The sequence below is a fragment of the Juglans regia genome, chromosome 13, assembly GCF_001411555.2.
Source record: "Juglans regia cultivar Chandler chromosome 13, Walnut 2.0, whole genome shotgun sequence".
NCBI lineage: Eukaryota > Viridiplantae > Streptophyta > Magnoliopsida > Fagales > Juglandaceae > Juglans > Juglans regia.
This window is the reverse complement of record NC_049913.1, coordinates 4,295,657-4,313,109: the sequence shown is the minus strand read 5'-3', so window position 1 is coordinate 4,313,109 and position 17,453 is coordinate 4,295,657. Positions and strand designations below refer to the sequence as shown.

At 36.3% G+C, this 17,453-nt stretch overlaps 2 protein-coding genes across 4 annotated transcripts; both read right to left on the bottom strand.

Moving 5' to 3' along the window:
• Positions 1-1,316: 1,316 nt before the first annotated feature.
• Positions 1,317-2,504, bottom strand: LOC109002328. 2 transcript variants are annotated; one of them, XM_018980017.2, is made up of 2 exons: positions 1,940-2,504; positions 1,317-1,722 (listed from the first exon to the last, which is right to left on the bottom strand). In XM_018980017.2, exons 1-2 carry the CDS (start codon positions 2,429-2,431, stop codon positions 1,708-1,710), a joined length of 507 nt encoding a protein of 168 aa, XP_018835562.1. In that variant the 5' UTR covers positions 2,432-2,504; the 3' UTR covers positions 1,317-1,707. The 2 variants fall into 2 exon arrangements, with proteins under 2 accessions (XP_018835562.1, XP_018835561.1); XM_018980016.2 differs by having other exon boundaries at positions 1,317-1,762; positions 1,940-2,503.
• A 3,882-nt stretch (positions 2,505-6,386) lies between these two features.
• Positions 6,387-12,457, bottom strand: LOC109002327 (ATP phosphoribosyltransferase 2, chloroplastic). Of its 2 annotated transcripts, XM_018980014.2 has the most exons (11): positions 12,078-12,457; positions 11,929-11,988; positions 11,478-11,591; positions 10,443-10,508; positions 10,244-10,351; positions 10,034-10,117; positions 8,274-8,375; positions 8,018-8,131; positions 7,861-7,941; positions 7,555-7,674; positions 6,387-6,873 (listed from the first exon to the last, which is right to left on the bottom strand). In XM_018980014.2, exons 1-11 carry the CDS (start codon positions 12,306-12,308, stop codon positions 6,778-6,780), a joined length of 1,176 nt encoding a protein of 391 aa, XP_018835559.1. In that variant the 5' UTR covers positions 12,309-12,457; the 3' UTR covers positions 6,387-6,777. The 2 variants fall into 2 exon arrangements, with proteins under 2 accessions (XP_018835559.1, XP_018835560.1); XM_018980015.2 differs by lacking the exon at positions 7,555-7,674 and having other exon boundaries at positions 12,078-12,456.
• Positions 12,458-17,453: the final 4,996 nt, after the last annotated feature.

Genomic DNA, 17,453 nt, shown 5'->3' with positions numbered 1-17,453 from the left:
ACCTGTAAAATACTACAAATTATTGGGTATTATGGTATCCGATGGTAATTACATTCTTGCTTTTTTCTTTTTTGATAAAATGGATCATAACCCTTCATTAAGAGAGAACTTATAAAATTGATTTGAAAACAAGTCAATTACAAATGTTAATAGCTTTCTTCCGTTCGGCTGAGTGCACACGGCGTTGGCTTTTCTGATGCAGCAACACCACAGAAAATAATGCCAAAATGCGTCTTGGCTGTCTCGTTTGCGGCAGTGGAGTGGTGGTTGAAGAGGGTAGCAGGGGCTGGAACTTGGTGGAGGGATGGGCGTCAGACTAGGAGAGGTTGATTCGTAACAGAGCAGTTTCTCTAAGCATGGCTAATGTGTGTGTATAAATATGATGTGAAAACCCTCGAGATATGAGGGACGTGTGTGCGGATGAAAGCTGAGTCGTATGTGTGCATGGAGTGGACGAGAGGAAGAGAAACGGGTGAATAAGAAATATAGACGGAAAGAAAAAAAAATAAACATGCGGGAAGAAAAACAAATTAAATAAACTAAAACAAAATAAATAAATAAATAAATAAAAGAATTGAGTTTGATTGGGTTTGGGTGTTATAATTGTTTTCCAACTCATTCTGTCTTTTTCTTGAGGTCTCAGCCTCAGCCTCTTTTTTTTTCTCTGTCATTTTTCTCTCTTTCTCCTTTTCGGCCTCACTATTTTTTTTCTCAATCTCACATTCACTCTTACTTTTCAGCTCAATCTCTTTTTCACTTATCTTTTTTGATCACTCTTACTTTTACTCTTTCCTTTTTGATCACCCTCACTTTTACTCTTTCATTTTTTATCACTCTCATTTTCACTCTTTTTTTTTTAGTAACTTTACTTTTCAGTTTTAATTGGTCCTCATAGACCTGTGTTGAAGTTAAAGGAGCAAGTTTGATTGTTTTTCCATCATTTTCAAAACTATACATATTCCTTAACCCATCATGGATCACCTTCCTCTTATACTGCCACGGCTTTCAATACACTTCGTGATTGACATGCAAATGATATGCTTTAGTATTAGGGATGTCATTGTATAATTGAACCGCTTTGTGAGTGATGTAGATCTCTCTCTCTCTCTCTCCACAAGTATATATACATGCTAGATCCAGGCGATGTAAATATCTATATAATAAATGGTCAAAATGTCACAGTGGTTCTACTTTCCTCACCACTTGCAATCAACATTTTAAAGCGAGCAACATAGCTTTGGTGTTTCTCTTTGATTACTATATATATATATATAGAGAGAGAGAGAGAGAGAGAGAGAGATGAACATCACTGAACATCACTGAAACAATAGATAAGAATTGAATAGATTGATTGCAACAAACTGTAATCCTTAATACGTAGGAGAGTTCAACATTCAACATTTCACATTTGTACAGAACAGAAAAAGCTGACCTCTTCCTCTCTCTCTCTCTCTCTTCCAATGGGAATTAAGGGCGGAAGGGGCTGTTTCAGTCAAATCTAAAGATAGAAGCAGGAGTTAGAAAAGAAAGCAGTTAATCAAACCTGAACATACATTATGGAACCCACTATTCGTACAATATCTTCACCATTAGCAAACAAAACTTCAAACGTTTTAGCAAGATATCAGACAACAAATCCCCCTTCCCTTTATGCGATGCTACTTCTTTAGAACCTCCTTTACTTCCATCTGCCTTATTGATCCAATCCTACTCCATTTGTATCTGCAACTTAACCATTCTTCAAGGCCTCAAAATAATAGTTCTATAACAAATGAAACCAATTATAACAAACATATCAGTAGTGCAGTGTGTATGTTTATATGCATATATATATGTATGTATATGTTGTATTTATATAAGTCATTGTTTGAATTGTAAACTTGATCTAGATCTGCAAGTCCCAGGTTCAACCATCTACCAAAACAGAAGATTATCTTACCTGTGTTTTCTTGCTAACAAAGGCCTCTTCATGAACAAACACAGGCTCAGGCATTTTCTCTTCAACTACAGTTTCCAGCACCCCATCACTCTTGTCACATTTTTTATTTGTAGAGGAGAGAGAGAGACCCTTTTTTAGGCCTAGGCGCTCTATCCACCGGCTTCCATTCTTCGGTATCCTCGGAAACACATCATCATCATCCACAGAGAGTTCATCTCTTAAAGTCATCTTTCGCTGCTGGTTGGTGCAACTATTCTTTACAGGCAACATCATGCCCTTAAAGAATAACTCATCTGCAGACATCATGGAGTAGTTTTTCACAGAAAACTCGAATTCTGAGGAAACGGGGGCTTCTCTGTATGTATTTTCATGCTTGGTAGGTTGTTGAATGTCTGCAAAGTCGTTGGAGAAGGAGATTCTTGGGTTCACAGTCGGAGTGCAGAGGCTTTGCTGCTCAGTGTTGAACATGTTTGGGCAGGGGGGCATGGACATTGTCAGCCCCTATTCCTTTTTAACTTAAGTTCCTTAACTTGCAGTGTTAGAATCCACATGCAGATGTCTGCATTTATCTTGCAATGAGCCTTGTTTTATGTGAGTTCAGTAGACATCTCATGTTACTTGGATTTGTCTCTTTCCGATTAATAATGAGGGTAATTTATACCTTATTTCTCTTCAATAATATAAACATTTTTTTAATGGCAGAAATTTAAAAATTAAAGTGACATAGTGAATGCACTATCTTATTTAACAGCCATGTCATGCAGTAAGACAGTTTTAGCCGAACATTTTGACTAACAGGTTCCTTGTCACCTTTTAAATAAAATAAAAAAAACTTTTGTTTAAAGGTTCCATGTTCATGCCAACTGGATGTGTGAGTCAGGCATGCACTTAAATACAAAGAAGTGGATTGCTTGCCTACAGAAGGTCTTCCCCAGGCACTCCCTCTCAATTTGAGCATGTGAAATTGAAATAATCTCTCCCCAACTTTCTAGCAAATTAATACCCTGAAAAGTCATGCACTACTGTGATTCCGTGAGCATTAGGACCACCTCAAAAACATATATTTAATGCTAAAGACGAACTTATCAAAGCAAAGTTTCTACGTTTCTGAATCCTAGCTATTTCCTAAGTTCATGGCCATTCTTATCTAGATCATGTTTTTATAACTTAAATTATTCTACAAATGCCATTAAAAAAAATATATAAGGGAGAGAGAGATGAAATAAGTGGATCCGGAGACTCAGTACATGACTTGGCATCCCATTAAAATGGATTGTAGGTGATGCTTTATTCTAAGTTTGGGTTCTCTTTTTCCATCTCACTAGCAACTTTTTTGAGATTTCCAAGAGGCCCATGTGTAATCAAGCTAGGTAAATTGTTAATTTAAGCAGCAAAGCCAAGCACTAGCTTACCACTTTGGATTGTCAATTTTCATGTGAATAATCAAGAATCTTTTGTTGGACTATTGACCTTCACATGGTTTATCCTCATCTAGATTGGAGTTTCCTATCACTTTTCAAATGGGGTTTCGACAAGTGGCAGATTCTCATTTTTGACGACTTTGTGGGAATTTCAGAAAATACCCACAGAGACATTGTACCAATCCCATATTCCCATGGGAACAGAACTTAATCCAAGGGCACTGTCCCCCCTTTTGGTCTCCCATCTTGTTAGCAAAACTTGTCTTTAATACTCTAATAAAGAGCTTCTTTAACAATAAAGAAGAGTTCAAAGGTTCATTTTACAATGTCAGATCGGGAAGAAACCCCAACTTTATTTGCTTGGCTGCTCCCTTTGTCTTTCTAATCAGGTTTCATTGTTTCTAACATGCTATAATACCAACTATATACTGACTCCGCGATTCTTTTTTCCGACGAGTCCTTAAAATTCATTTCTAGTATTGGAGTCTTATCGATGAGTCACCTCATCACTAACATAGGAACAAAGGAGAGTAAAGGGAGAGAAGATCGAGGCCCTCAACCATTAATGGAAAGTGTGAGAGTACATATATAATGTATCAATTAATTAATTAAACAGACAGAGCCTTACTAGGAACAAGTGGTTTGGTGTGCCAAACCGCGTACTAATGCTGACATGACTTTTTTTATTGAAATGAAAAACAAAAATAATAAAAATTTTGAAAGAATAAAAGGTCCTCTGTTTTATTAAAATTATTTATGTCTTCAATTCACACAATTTTATTAAATTGGTGCTTTACATATCAGCATCATTATGCAGTTTGGTGCGAAATCGCAAGACTTTTCCAAACAGAAAACAGATAGAACATGAACCTCTTATTATAGGCCAGTCAATAGTCTGGCTTATTAAATCAGCAAGAAGAGTGCAACATAAAGAAAGAATATCATGTTAGTGTACAGTGAGAATGTATTTCTCAACAGTGCTCCAGCATCAGTTGAAAAGATCAAGTGGTTTGGTCCATTTTAATTTCTTTCTTAAATTCAGGACCTAGATGAGCAGAAGGATACAATATAGATCAAAACTGAAATCAATAGATCAGAATCATCAACTCGGTAGAAAATCATCTCCACAACATAACAAAATGAAACACCAATCAAACATTAAGAATCCAGTGGTGACTCACGGATGCTTTTCATAGAATTCATCTTCTCAATATCCCCCATATGTGGGAAATCTGAAAGAGCAAAAGATAATACGTACAAGAAGATAATTAGCAAGGAACAATTTATATAGATTAGCAGCAAGCTTCAGTTTGTTGTTTGCAACAATGCCTTAGAGAATGACAACAAAAATATACATAGATCAGCTAGCTAGCTAGCTAGCTGCAATCATCTCTTTGAGTAATGCTAGAGAGAAGTCACTATAATAGTGCACACTTTGCACTCACTGCGTGGCTACTTCTAGTCGATTGTTCCCAACACTCACTTGGAGAGATGTGTGGTCTACATAATAACACATCAAGTGTGCAAAATAGATGCTCTCAATAATGACTTCTATCTATATTTATTCATCTTGGAATCACTCCGCCAATATTCCATGGTGCTTGTAGAGGAGGTATTAGCACGGCTGCACTGTGCTAGGGTGTATCGATCTGCGTCTGTTCGAGAGAAGGGGCATTGATCGGATGTTTAGGGGAGGCTGCGTTTATGTTTTCTTTCTTGCATGGAAAAATTGTTATACGAAGACTTGGACAGTCGAAATATCATTTCAATTTCACTTGAAAATAGAGAGTATTCATTTAATACAAAATATGTATTGTTTTGATCATTTTACTTACCGAACTAATCACTCACTCGAAAACATGATGACCAAAACACTCAGTATTTAATGCTTTTCATTTCTTTTTTCTAAGCTTTTAATACTCTTCATTAATTATTCCGAAAGTTTGATCTAGACCTCCACATAACAATTTATGTACAATTTATTTGGGCCGCTGAAATCAAACTTCCACATTGGAGAGCCGTGAAAATAAAATCGGTATATTAAAATTGAGATATATATTTGGCTATAGAAACATGGGATCACGAGTAAACAATTCCGAGTGTTGTATATCAAGACAAACAATAGCAACAACCCATGTGTATAAGGCATACAATAACGCCCGGTTTGAATACAAAAGTCTATCAAGTTTTCAATTCATCTCATCTAATCATTATAACTTTTTCAAATTCTCATATAAAATATAATAAATAATTTAACTTTTTCAAATCCTAAAATAGTAATAATATTAAAAAAATCATATTTTATTCAATTTTCATCTCATCTCAGCTCACTATCCAAACATCTCCTTAAGAAACTCCACAAGATGGTTGGCACACTATAAACTTACGGTTGTCAGCTGTCTGTCAATATAATAAACGTACACTTGCGCACTCCAAACATACAGTCGTGAAATGTACAAACGTTATGCAGTCACTTTAAAAAAGAGTGAGATCCACTATTAAAAAATTAATTTTCTTTTCATGTGGATCCTGTATTTATTTTTATTTTTTTCAAAATAGTTGTGCTGTCAATATAATAAACGTACGCTTGCGCACTCCAAACATACAGTCATGAAATGCATAAACATTGTGCAGTCACTTTAAAAAAAAATGAAATCCACTATTAAAAAATTAATTTTCTTTTCATGTGGATCCCGTATTTATTCACTTTTTTCAAAATAATTACACAATACTTACACACTCGCAATTGCAACTATCATTTCTCTTGCTGTCAAGGAAAATGCATCGCACAAAAGCTCTAGAAAAAAAATCATTTAGTGCACGTTGCGCTATTGTGATTTACCCAAAACAAATATCTAAATAAAAAAACCATTGCGATATTATGCTCTATGGTTCTTGAGAAGATCATGCGAGCCAAAGCTGCAGGCCGTGGGACATCTGCTCGAGATGATCAATGGTCGCATCAGATCCAAACGCAACGTTGGCCAGATGCTTTTATTTAACTTTACATTATTCCCTTAAGTTCATTGATCAATGACTAGACTTCTATCCGACTTTCCTTACGATACATTACTATGGAGAAAACAGTGTTTTTTTAGTGGAAAGAAACAGAAAACAGCCTGTCACCTATTATAGATTTTGCGTTGGCTTGTTCTACTATATGTATCTTTGCAAATGATACACTGTAGCTAAAAAACCCAACCAAGTACCGACTCAAAATGAAACAAGCATCGTCAACCAGACACCACATCTGAATTCAGAACCGCAATAAACCGCCCAAATGGCATGGACTGGTGAGAAGCTCACCAATACCAATACCTAGACAATTAAGTTCACCAGGTGGATTTAATACCTAGACAATTAAGTTCACCAGGTGGATTTAATGGAAGCTCGCACAAGGGCATAGACAGCAATAGACTAAAGCCCGAGCTTGGTGAGAAGCTCACGCCATCTTGGAGTCTCTTCGTCAAAAATGTATGTCAACGGAGAGATGAGAACTCCACTTCCTCCAATCTGCATCAACAATACCCAAACAATTAAGTTCCTCGGTGGATTTCTGGTTGGGGACTCTCAACCAATCAAGTTATCACGGAACCAGATAAAAATATCGCCAACAGAATGGGCACACCAATATGGGAAGCCCAGTAGAAAGTAAAATACGAGTGTTCCAACACTGAAAACTCTGTCATGCATGATATGCACCAGTGCACAGAGCAAACATTCTCCATGTGGCATTTGGAGAGATGGAAAAACCAGTTTAAGTTCACATTGCAAATAGTTATCAAATAGACTTTTGTGGAATGAAATTTTTGCTCATTTGGGATTAACTTGGGTGATGCCGAGAAGTGTAAGCAACCTCCTAGCTTGAGAGGCATTCAGGACAACTCTCAAATTGCATCCATATGGAAGATGGTACCAATATGCCTATGGTGGTGCATTTGGAGGGAGAGGAATGATAGAAACTTTGAAGACCAAGAGCAGTCAATGGATGAGCTTAGAACTTTGTTTTTCAATACTTTACTCCATTGGTCGATTGTAATTGATTTTCATGACATGACCTTCCATGATTTCCTTGTATTACTAAACTAACACGCTTAGGCGTTCTTGGGTTTTTGCCTACTCTTTTGATCACTAAAAATTTTGTTTACTGATCTCCAAAAAAAAAAAAAAAATCATCAAATAGTATTGACTCACCGCTCTCAGTTGTTGGACAGACTTGTAGAGTGCCTTTTTTGGTACGCATATAACAATTGCATAGTAATCTACTTCTACCCCCCCATCATGTTTACAAAATACTGGACTTACAGTGGGTCCCTGCACATATAACCAAGCATTTAGAAGAGTTCTTGATGCTCACAAAAAAGTCAGCATGCAGCCAAAGAAAAAAACTCTTCACCACCACATTTATAAATCATGATTTATTGTTGATGGACCTGAAAAATGAGAATCGAAAGTGGAAATCATTTGGGGAAGAAAAGTGATTTCATTCCAAGAGCATACCTGCAGTCCAGATAATGATGGCTGGCTCAGTACTCTCTCGGCCACTTCTTCTGCACTTCTTCCCCTCATGTTTGCAGTAACCTGCCAACGAAGTATGTAAAAAACCGAAAAATGAAGAAAATTTGAAATCAACCATAGCATAAGAAACATGGCATACTGTGAATTGACCAATTGCCCGCAAATGTGCTTCTAATCTTTCAAGAATCTCGTGTGTCGTGTTCAATGCACCTTCCCGTTGGATCAGTGATTTCCGGCTTGCAACAAGAACAGCCTCAAGAATAATCAAACATTTTGGTAAGATTAGATTTAATAAGACAAAATATAAAATCAGGTGCCTTGAGACTCTTTTAATAGCATTGTAGAAACTACAACATGACAGCTTGTCATGGTCACCCAGGCCCAAGATAGCTTACCTGGCTTTCCAACACTACTCCACCTTCAATTTCTTTCAAGTTGTTCTCTCTCAAAGTTGTTCCGCTACTCACTAGGTCCAAAATAGCATCAGCTATCCCCATCTAAATTAACAAGAAAGAAAAATAGCCAGCATAAATATCATAATGAGATAGCATGAATTTATTATCCAGATAGCTACCCTTGATAGAACCATAATCAAAACATATAATTCTTTATGCAAGTGACATCATTATCTATATTATGCAGGTCTTAAACCATAACGCAAACAATTATGATAGGAAGAGGATATAACTAAATATGATTTATTATTCTTATCCTTCATTGCTCCACTACAAGAACTGAAAACCCAGCCCTGCAACTTCCTTCAAAAGCTGCCTACATCTCTATGCTACAACCACTTTGACCAATAGGGTATCAGAAGTGCTGAATCTTATCAAGGAAGATACTGTACAAAAAGCTAGAGTATGACGGTGGATTGACAGTCTAAACTGAAAACTACTTTTTTTTTTTATGATGGGGAACCGTCCCACAGCAAAGCCCTTAGGAGGACTCACCCATGGAACCTAAACCCCCGGGGAGACTAGCACAGCAACCCACCGCCATGGCCTCCCACTTAAATCGCAATTTGATCCCAAGGGGAATCAAACCTGTGACATGGGGCTCATGCACACAAGTTCGCCCTTACCACTTGGGCTACCCACAGGTGGGTGTCTAAACTGAAAACTAAGATATTCCTAGTACTTTTATGTCCATAACATGTTAAAAGCATTCACGATTATTACCACTGTGGTAGGTCGTCACCTAAAAACAACAGAAGGAAAAGGAAAGGAGAGTACAGAAGAAAAGGGCAATAATTTCACTTGTGGAATAAGAGATCAGAATTTGAGGAAAGACAAATAACAGGTCAGCTTATATTCTTTAATTTCTATCTTGCAACTCGTGGTGCAGTTTTGTACTATCTATTTCATTTTTCTCCATATCACCTCATGTGTGATGCAAAAATATACAAGGAGAAGCATTTAGAACAAAAGCCAGTTGACCAACAAGATACACTTGTCAACGGACAGCTTTGCTGTCCACACTTCTTTCCTTATTTTAGCCCACAATTGTTTCCTTATTTCTCCATTCATTATTCTGTACAGTTAGCATACATTATTTGACAGATTATAGTTTACATGTATAGGGCTAGAATCATGCGGGAACTTATTTGCTTTCCATGTATAGCATCCTTGTAAAGTCTATACATAATATACAGAACTCAAGGCCATTGAACTAACTCCCCCCCCCCCCCCCCCCCCTCTTTTACATCGTAGCATGAAAAAAATCCACACACCTCCCTTATACCATTGCAAATCCTAAAGGGTATAGTTGCTATTATCCAATTGAAAGCAATGTATCAATAAACTATTAATCAATAAATTACAATTAAAATACCGATGCATCATATTATATTGGAAGAAGCTCTACCGATTAAAAAAATAATAGTGGAAGAAGCTTTAACCGTCATATATACATGACTTTCAAATAAGCTATTTATAACAATTAAGTGAATAACTACTAAATTCACTGGCAGTGTCACCAATATTCTGAATCAGCAAAAACTTATAGTCCCTTCCCTTAGAATGACATGCATTTCCTGATATTTGAAGAGGGGCGATTAGAGGGCAGTCGGCAATTCTCTTGTAAAATGAGGAAAAAGACGAACAACAAAAAGAAAGATAGAGAATCTCTAACTATTTGGTCAAAATGTGTTTCTCACCGCAGGAGCTGCCTCCAATGCTCCATCAGCAGTTGAAAAGGTCACATGCTTTATTCCATTTTCTTTCATAAATTTGGGACCTAGCTGTGCAAAATAATAGATCAAAACTAAAATCAACGTAGAACAATCTACCAAGATGCTAAAAAAATGTTTCCAAAAAATAATCAATAAACACTGACAGAATTCAACAAAATCAAACACAGATCATACATAAGTGAATCCAGTAGCAACTCGCAGGGGCTTTTTATCAGTCCATTGAGGCATTTCTCCCAGCTCTTTCAGAGAGTTTATGTTCTCAAAAATCCCATATTTGGGAATCTGAAAGAACAAAGGATAAATAGAGATAATTAACAGTAAGCTTTATTAGATGAGCACACAATTCAGTTAGCTATTAGCAAGAATGACTTACTGCAATGGATAAATGGCAGTCTCCATACTCAAGAGCATCATGAACAAGAATAAGATCTTTGTTCCCCTGACAGAAGTACCAAATATTAATGTGCATTTTCTTATACTGATTCTTGACATGGAAACATATTAACATATGCATAGTAAAGTTAGTTCAATAAAGACTCTATGATACAGATAACCTAAGGAAGCACAAAGTGATTATACTAGATTGGTGCTGCATGTGTAAGAAATCTGGCGAGACTGTGGATTATCTCTTACTACATTGCGAGATTGCTAAAGCGCTGTGGAATGAAGTGGTCAGCCGAGTAGAGTTAGCTTGGGTAATGCCTGCCACAGTGGTTGAGTTTTTGGCTAGCTGGACACATCCAGAAGGTATTCCACAAATCAAAGCTGTGTGGAAGATGATACATATCTGTATTATGTGGTATCTGTGCGAGGAGCGAAACAACCGGACGTTTGAATATAAGGAGTGTTCACTAGCGGAACTTAGATCTTTATTTTTTAGAACTCTATTCCTATGCGCCATAGTTGTAGACTTTAATGGCCTTGATTTTTATGAATTTCTTGTTTCTATTGCTATGACTTAGATAGGTTTTATCTCTTGTATACCATCTTGTATACTTGGGTTATGCCTATCATCATTAATACAATCGTTTACTTATAAAAAAAAAAAATTTTACTCTTGAAAATATTCCTGCATGCTACGTCATGCTTGGGTTTCTGCGCTTATGAGAACTGTGGATTAATCTAGTAACAATGGGTATCTGACCTATGTGATTTCTATATCATTGTTCTCTTGATATTTCATGTGTACTTGGGCTATGACTATTTATTTGTCAATAAAATCTCTTATTACTTATAAAACAAAAGAGAGAGAGAGAGAGAGAGAGAGAGAGAGAGAGAATATCATTGCTACTTAAAAAGAAAAAAAAATTATATCTAGATTATTGGTTCTGAATATCTCATAAACTAGGTGGGGGTAGAACACTGATCTAAGCCTGAGGCCCAATGCTTTCATAAAAGGAATGCTTACTTGGCCATATTCACTGACTGTATCTAAGCCCACGATACCAAGGTCTAGGTCTCCAGATGACAATTTCCGAACAATGTCTTTTGGCCGCTGAAACCAAACTTCTACGTTGGAGAGCTGCAAAATAAATTAAACATTTAACAACACGAACAGTATTTACGAGCAAAAATATAAAATGTGATGTATTGAATAAAAAATTGCAACAACCTGTATAAAACTTAGTTCAAAAAGTAAGTACTTAAAATTTCCATTAGATTGTTTCCACACTGTAATCATGCATGAATATGTGAAGAACCGCAGCTCACAATAGAACAAAACTTTCTTTTGCGGAAAATCACAATAGCACAGGATACACCAATTGATTTTAAGAGCTTTTTCAATGCTTTCCCCTCTACCGACTAGGTCAAATAGTAACAAACAAATCGATTTGTCAAGGATTAGGAAAATGCCGCACCTGAGGAATTTGTGCAACATATTGTCGAGGATTGACCTGCTTGACAGACAGTTGACAATCCTTCACAGAAAACAGTCATCAAGAAAATGTCATAACTCATTTTTCGGCATTTTCTCGTGAACCAGAGAATAAGACAAATGAGAGGATACCTTGAGAAGATCGAGCGTGTCGGAGGCCATGCGGCCTTTGCTTGGGAGGCCTACACGGATGACGTTCCTCTCGGAGAACCTGCCGTCGTCTACTGGCCCATTCACCACCGCAACCTGGAAATGCGAGGCACAGCACCAAATGGTTCGTCTTACTGAAATGCGGGAGAACGAGAAGATTGGTGGGGATGGCACTGGGGACGAGAGGCGCGGCTGCAGCATGGAAATGGACATGGCTGCTCCGCTCACTTCACTTGCAAGCACGAGCTCTCCCTGTACGCCGCTTTCGAACTTGGAATCCGGAAAAGGGCGTTTAGGTATATGCCTAATTATGCGGTTCTGCGGGGATCATAAAACCTGTGCGGTAGTCTTTGTACAGTGATTCAGTGAACTGTTCCAACTGTGCCAACTGGTCACTTAAAATAAACCACGTCATTGCCTCAAATCTTTGATGCGATTGCATTGCGGTTTGGCTTTATAAATGAAAAAGGATCGTGCTACTGGGGGCTGTAAGCATATATTGTATGTATTTTTTTTTAAGTTATTTTTTATATAATATTTTTTAATATTTTTTAAAAATTAAAATAAATTTAGAACATCATTAAAAATATTTTCTTAATTAAGAAGTAAAAAAAATTTATTAAAAAATACTTCCTTAATCACGAAATAAAATAAAAAATCATAAAAAAATATTTTATATTTTACTTCGTGATTAAGTAAGTATTATTTAATAATATTATAAATTTTTTTATTTTTTAAAAATATTTAAAATCATTAAAAACATCTATATAAAAAAAAATTAAAAAATACACATGATAAAATACACTAGAGCTCCAGCGGGAGCTCCCAGCGGGAGCCCCAGCATTATCCAATGAAAAAATGCTACTTGGAACCCTCTCGGCACCATGTCCGATGTGGCAAATAAGGAACAACATCGTTTTAATTTTATTTTCAAGCACAAACTGAAGCCCCATCAAAATCCCAGCCTTTGTCTTCATCTTTTCCATTCCGACAAAGTCTATATCGTCTTTTCCACGAAGTCACCGCCTCATGAAGCCACATTCCACGAAGTCCTTATCGTCTTCTCTACAGTCAATCTTTGACTTCTCCAAGAAGCCACAAAGCCATAGTCACAGTCTTCGTCTTTAGACATAAGCCACAGAGCCACAACCCCTTCGTCTTCTCCACCCAGATTTGAAATACCCTTCCCACAAAGCCCTAAAATCCTAACACTAACTCTAGCCCTTACAATTATATGTTCATTATAGTTAAGGTGTGTCTCACGTCAATATGCATTTTTGAATTTGCATGGACAAGACTTTCTTGATCCAGCTTATTATTTGGTTAAAAGGGAATGAAAGATTTTGTGTATGTGAGAATGTATTCATTTTGCCAGCCTCTCTTGTAGTTGGCTATTTCTTTCATGAACTTTTGTTAGTACTACTGAGTTGTGTTGATATTGGTTTTAGCAGTATTACAATGACTGGTCATGTAATTTCCGAGTTATCAAATTTATGTAATGGAGTTTGTTTTTTATTCTCTGGTATTTCAATTATTAACATGGTCATTTTAATTGGGACTTTTTGCAAGGTTAAATGTCTTTACTTATTAGGAAAACTTGTTCCTTTAAAAGCCATGATTTGGATGTGATACCCATACTCCTATGAGATGAGAATTGAGATCATCTTTTATGGCGTAAACACTATACTTGTTGTGACTATGTATGTAAGTGAAATCTTTTGGTAGGACAATACATCTGTCTTTATGTTAGATAAGAGGTTAATACCATTTTGTAAGAAATGTGAGGAGGTCTTAATCAAAATGTTGTAAAATGACCTCGAATTTCATATTACAGATTTGATTGAGCGTCAGTTTTAAGTGCGGGTTCCATCAAATCATTCATATAGTTATTTTTTTTATCATGGCCCCGTTCAAGACGTCGACTAAAGAGTAAGCACATTATGTGGTATATCCATACTTAATGGAATTCAACCCGGTTAGCACTTATGTCAAGTTGACTTCTTAATTTACATGCCTTTTGCTTAGTGACAAGCTTTGTTTCTAGGAATATGGTTCAGGAACACTCTCTAGGAATGTGAGTCTAGTATTTGTTTCTGCTGGTGAGGCTTTTTAGTTACGTGACTTGGAACCTGTCTCTCTTTGTTCATAAGCGAAGATACAATTTTCTTTTTCTGACATAATCTCTAGTTTCCTTACTAATTTTTGGGTGAAGCATATTGTCTGCATTAAATGTTGTGTTTCCTTTTAGTATAACTTACACTGCAAGTTGGATGAATTGCATTATAAATGCAACTTGGGGTGGATGAAATACAACTAGAGTTGTAGTTGGAGATTTTGGTTTTGTTATCATTGGTATGTATCCTTAAAAATATACTTAAAATGTATATGTTCATTTAAGTTAGTAGTTGATTTATTAGTCATCCAATTTTACTAATTGGAATATCTTAACCCTGCAGATTAAGGTACAAGAGCTGGTGAAATTACAAGTACAACAAACAAGAGCCGAGTGAAGCATTTAGGGATATAGAACTATTAATTTCTATAAAAATCCTTCACGAGCTGTAAAAAATATTTATGGCTTCATTTTACTAGATGTGGGTTTGATTTTATATTAGTATCAGGTTGACAGATGTGGATTTGCTTTTGTATTTGGATGTGCTTTTGTATTAGGAGTTCCAATCTGAATTAACATACATCTTGATATAAATTAAAATGGTATTAATGGATTGATCATCACGTAGTTAATTAGTTAGTAATTAATTGTGACCATAAGTAATCTCACACACATAAAGCAATAACATTTTTAAGTTTTTTAATTAAATTTTATAACTAAGTAGTGCCTGCAATTTATGATCATGAGCAATATATGTATGCATTAATCAATAAAATTGTAACTATTAATGTTGAGTTAAGAAGAGAGGACCACTTCCACTCCTAGTACTAGTCCCTTTTAGGACCATATGCCTCTAGTTGTCTTAACTTTCTTATCCCTATGCACCATTCCTTTAGTTTATTTTATTTTTTAATCTTTTTTCCATTGTGTAGCTTTCTGTTTTATATTGAAAAACTACATTATGCAAGTTGGTGCGGAAGATATAAGATTTGATTTGTAAATTAAAATTTTGATTATAAATCAAATACTACCATATTAGCAGTGTGGAGCATATATGTATCTTCCACATGACTCACTTGCAAGTAGAATAACTCTATATACCATATATACATATATATACACACATATACATATATACAATAGTAGTAGTATGACAATACTATGAGTCATGACCTTCCAATCTGAATGTTTGTAAATATCTTCCACGTGAATGTTTGTAAATGTTTAATCCAATTTTTTTTTATGTTCATTATATAGTTGTTATGCTTATAGTCTTCAAGTCTAAGAAACTATATTGTTAATATACTTTATTACATTTATAACCAAAGTACTCAATATATATATTTATATATATATATATGAATGTCAAGTGATATTTTTTTTTATTCTACTTTTTTTTTTATGTTTATTATATAGTTGTTATGTTTTTTATAATTTCAAATTTCTTGTTTGTTTGAGTTCATGGATATGCCAGTAGATTCTAGTGCGAGCTCTTATTTCCAGGCCGAGGGCACCCCTACCCCTACACCTACACCTACCCCTCCTACTCATACTCCTACCCCTACCCCTACGGCACCTTGCCCCGCCCCCAAGCCCAGCAAGAAACCTACTTCAATAGTTTGGAATCATTTCACCAAATTAGAGGGTGGTGACTCAAGTAAGCCACAAGCCAAGTATAACCATTATGGGAAAATTTATGAATGTCACTATAGGAAACATGACACCTCACAATTAAATATGCAATTAGAAGAGCAATGCAAAAAAAGTTAAATATTAAGATCATTACAAGAGAAAAGTCAATCTAGGCTAGAAATTGAACTTCAAAAAATGGCGGATGGGAATAGGGGGTGCAACTTTGAGGGAGTATACTAAGTATGATCCCCATAAGTGTAGAAGACACCTAGCTCGTATGGTCATAATGGACGAGCTACCTTTTCAAATTGTTGACAGGAAATGGTTTCAAACGTATTCTCGCTACTTTGAACCAAAATTTAATATTCCCTCTCACCACACGATGGCAGATGATGTAAAAAAGTATTTTTACATGGAAAATGAGAAGTTGATGGGTCAATTAGCGGATCAATTTGTTTGTCTCACCACTGATACTTGGACATCAATCCAAAAATTTAATTATATGTCTTTGACTGTGCATTTTATTGATTGTCATTGGATATTGTAAAAGAAAATTATAAAATTTTGTAAAATCACCAATCATAAGGGTGAGACAATTGGAAAGGCCTTGGAGGCCGCAATAAAAGAGTGGGGTTTGACCCGAGTTGTTACAGTCACAGTCGATAACGCCTCGTCTAACGATGTTGCATTGGCACATCTGAAACCTATCTTAGATAGGCAAATAAGACACTCATGGGTGGTGAGTGTCTGCATGTGAGATGTCATATTCTGAATCTAATTGTCACTGATGGTTTGAGGGATCTTCATAACTCGATTGATCGGGTTCTTCATAACTCGATTAATCGGGTTAAGACTGTTGTGAGATGGGTGAGATCTTCTCCTTCGAGGTTGGAGAAATTCAAGGTTGCTGTGAGATCTGCGGGTCTAACATCTAAGAAGGGCATTTGTACTGATATGCCTACATGATGGAACTCAACATTTCTGATGTTGGAGACGGCCCAAGAATATAGGATGGCATTTGCATTATTGGGTGACGAAGACATCCAATATGTTAAATATTTTGATGATCACGGGGGATTGGGGAAACCTGTAGATGATGATTGGAAAATTGTAACTATTTTTGTAGAGTTTTTTAGGCTTTTTTACGATCTCACCACGAGGCTATCCGGAACTTTGTACCCTACATCCAATGTTGTATGTCAACAAATATGTAAGGTAAAATAAGAATTAGATGACATAGTCGCGGGTGGTCACAATAGGCTATGGGAGATGACATTGATTATGAGGACAAAGTACGACAAGTATTGAAGAGATTTAACTAGGACTAATATTTTGTTATATGTAGTTGTCGTCTTTGACCCGAGGTATAAGTTGGATGGCATGATATTTGGATTGGGCCTTACGTACGGGCAAGTATAGGCGGAGCTTATTGCAGCAAGGGTTTGGGAAACCCTTACTAGATTATTTGATGAGCTTTCTACCATGCGGGGTGGTAATATTGCGACACCTACACCTACACCTACCCCCTCAGCCTCAGGCTCACAGTTTCCTGAAGTCGAGGTTGGGAAAAGGCGTAGATTGGAGTGATGTGAGAGGTATGAGCAAACTCCCTT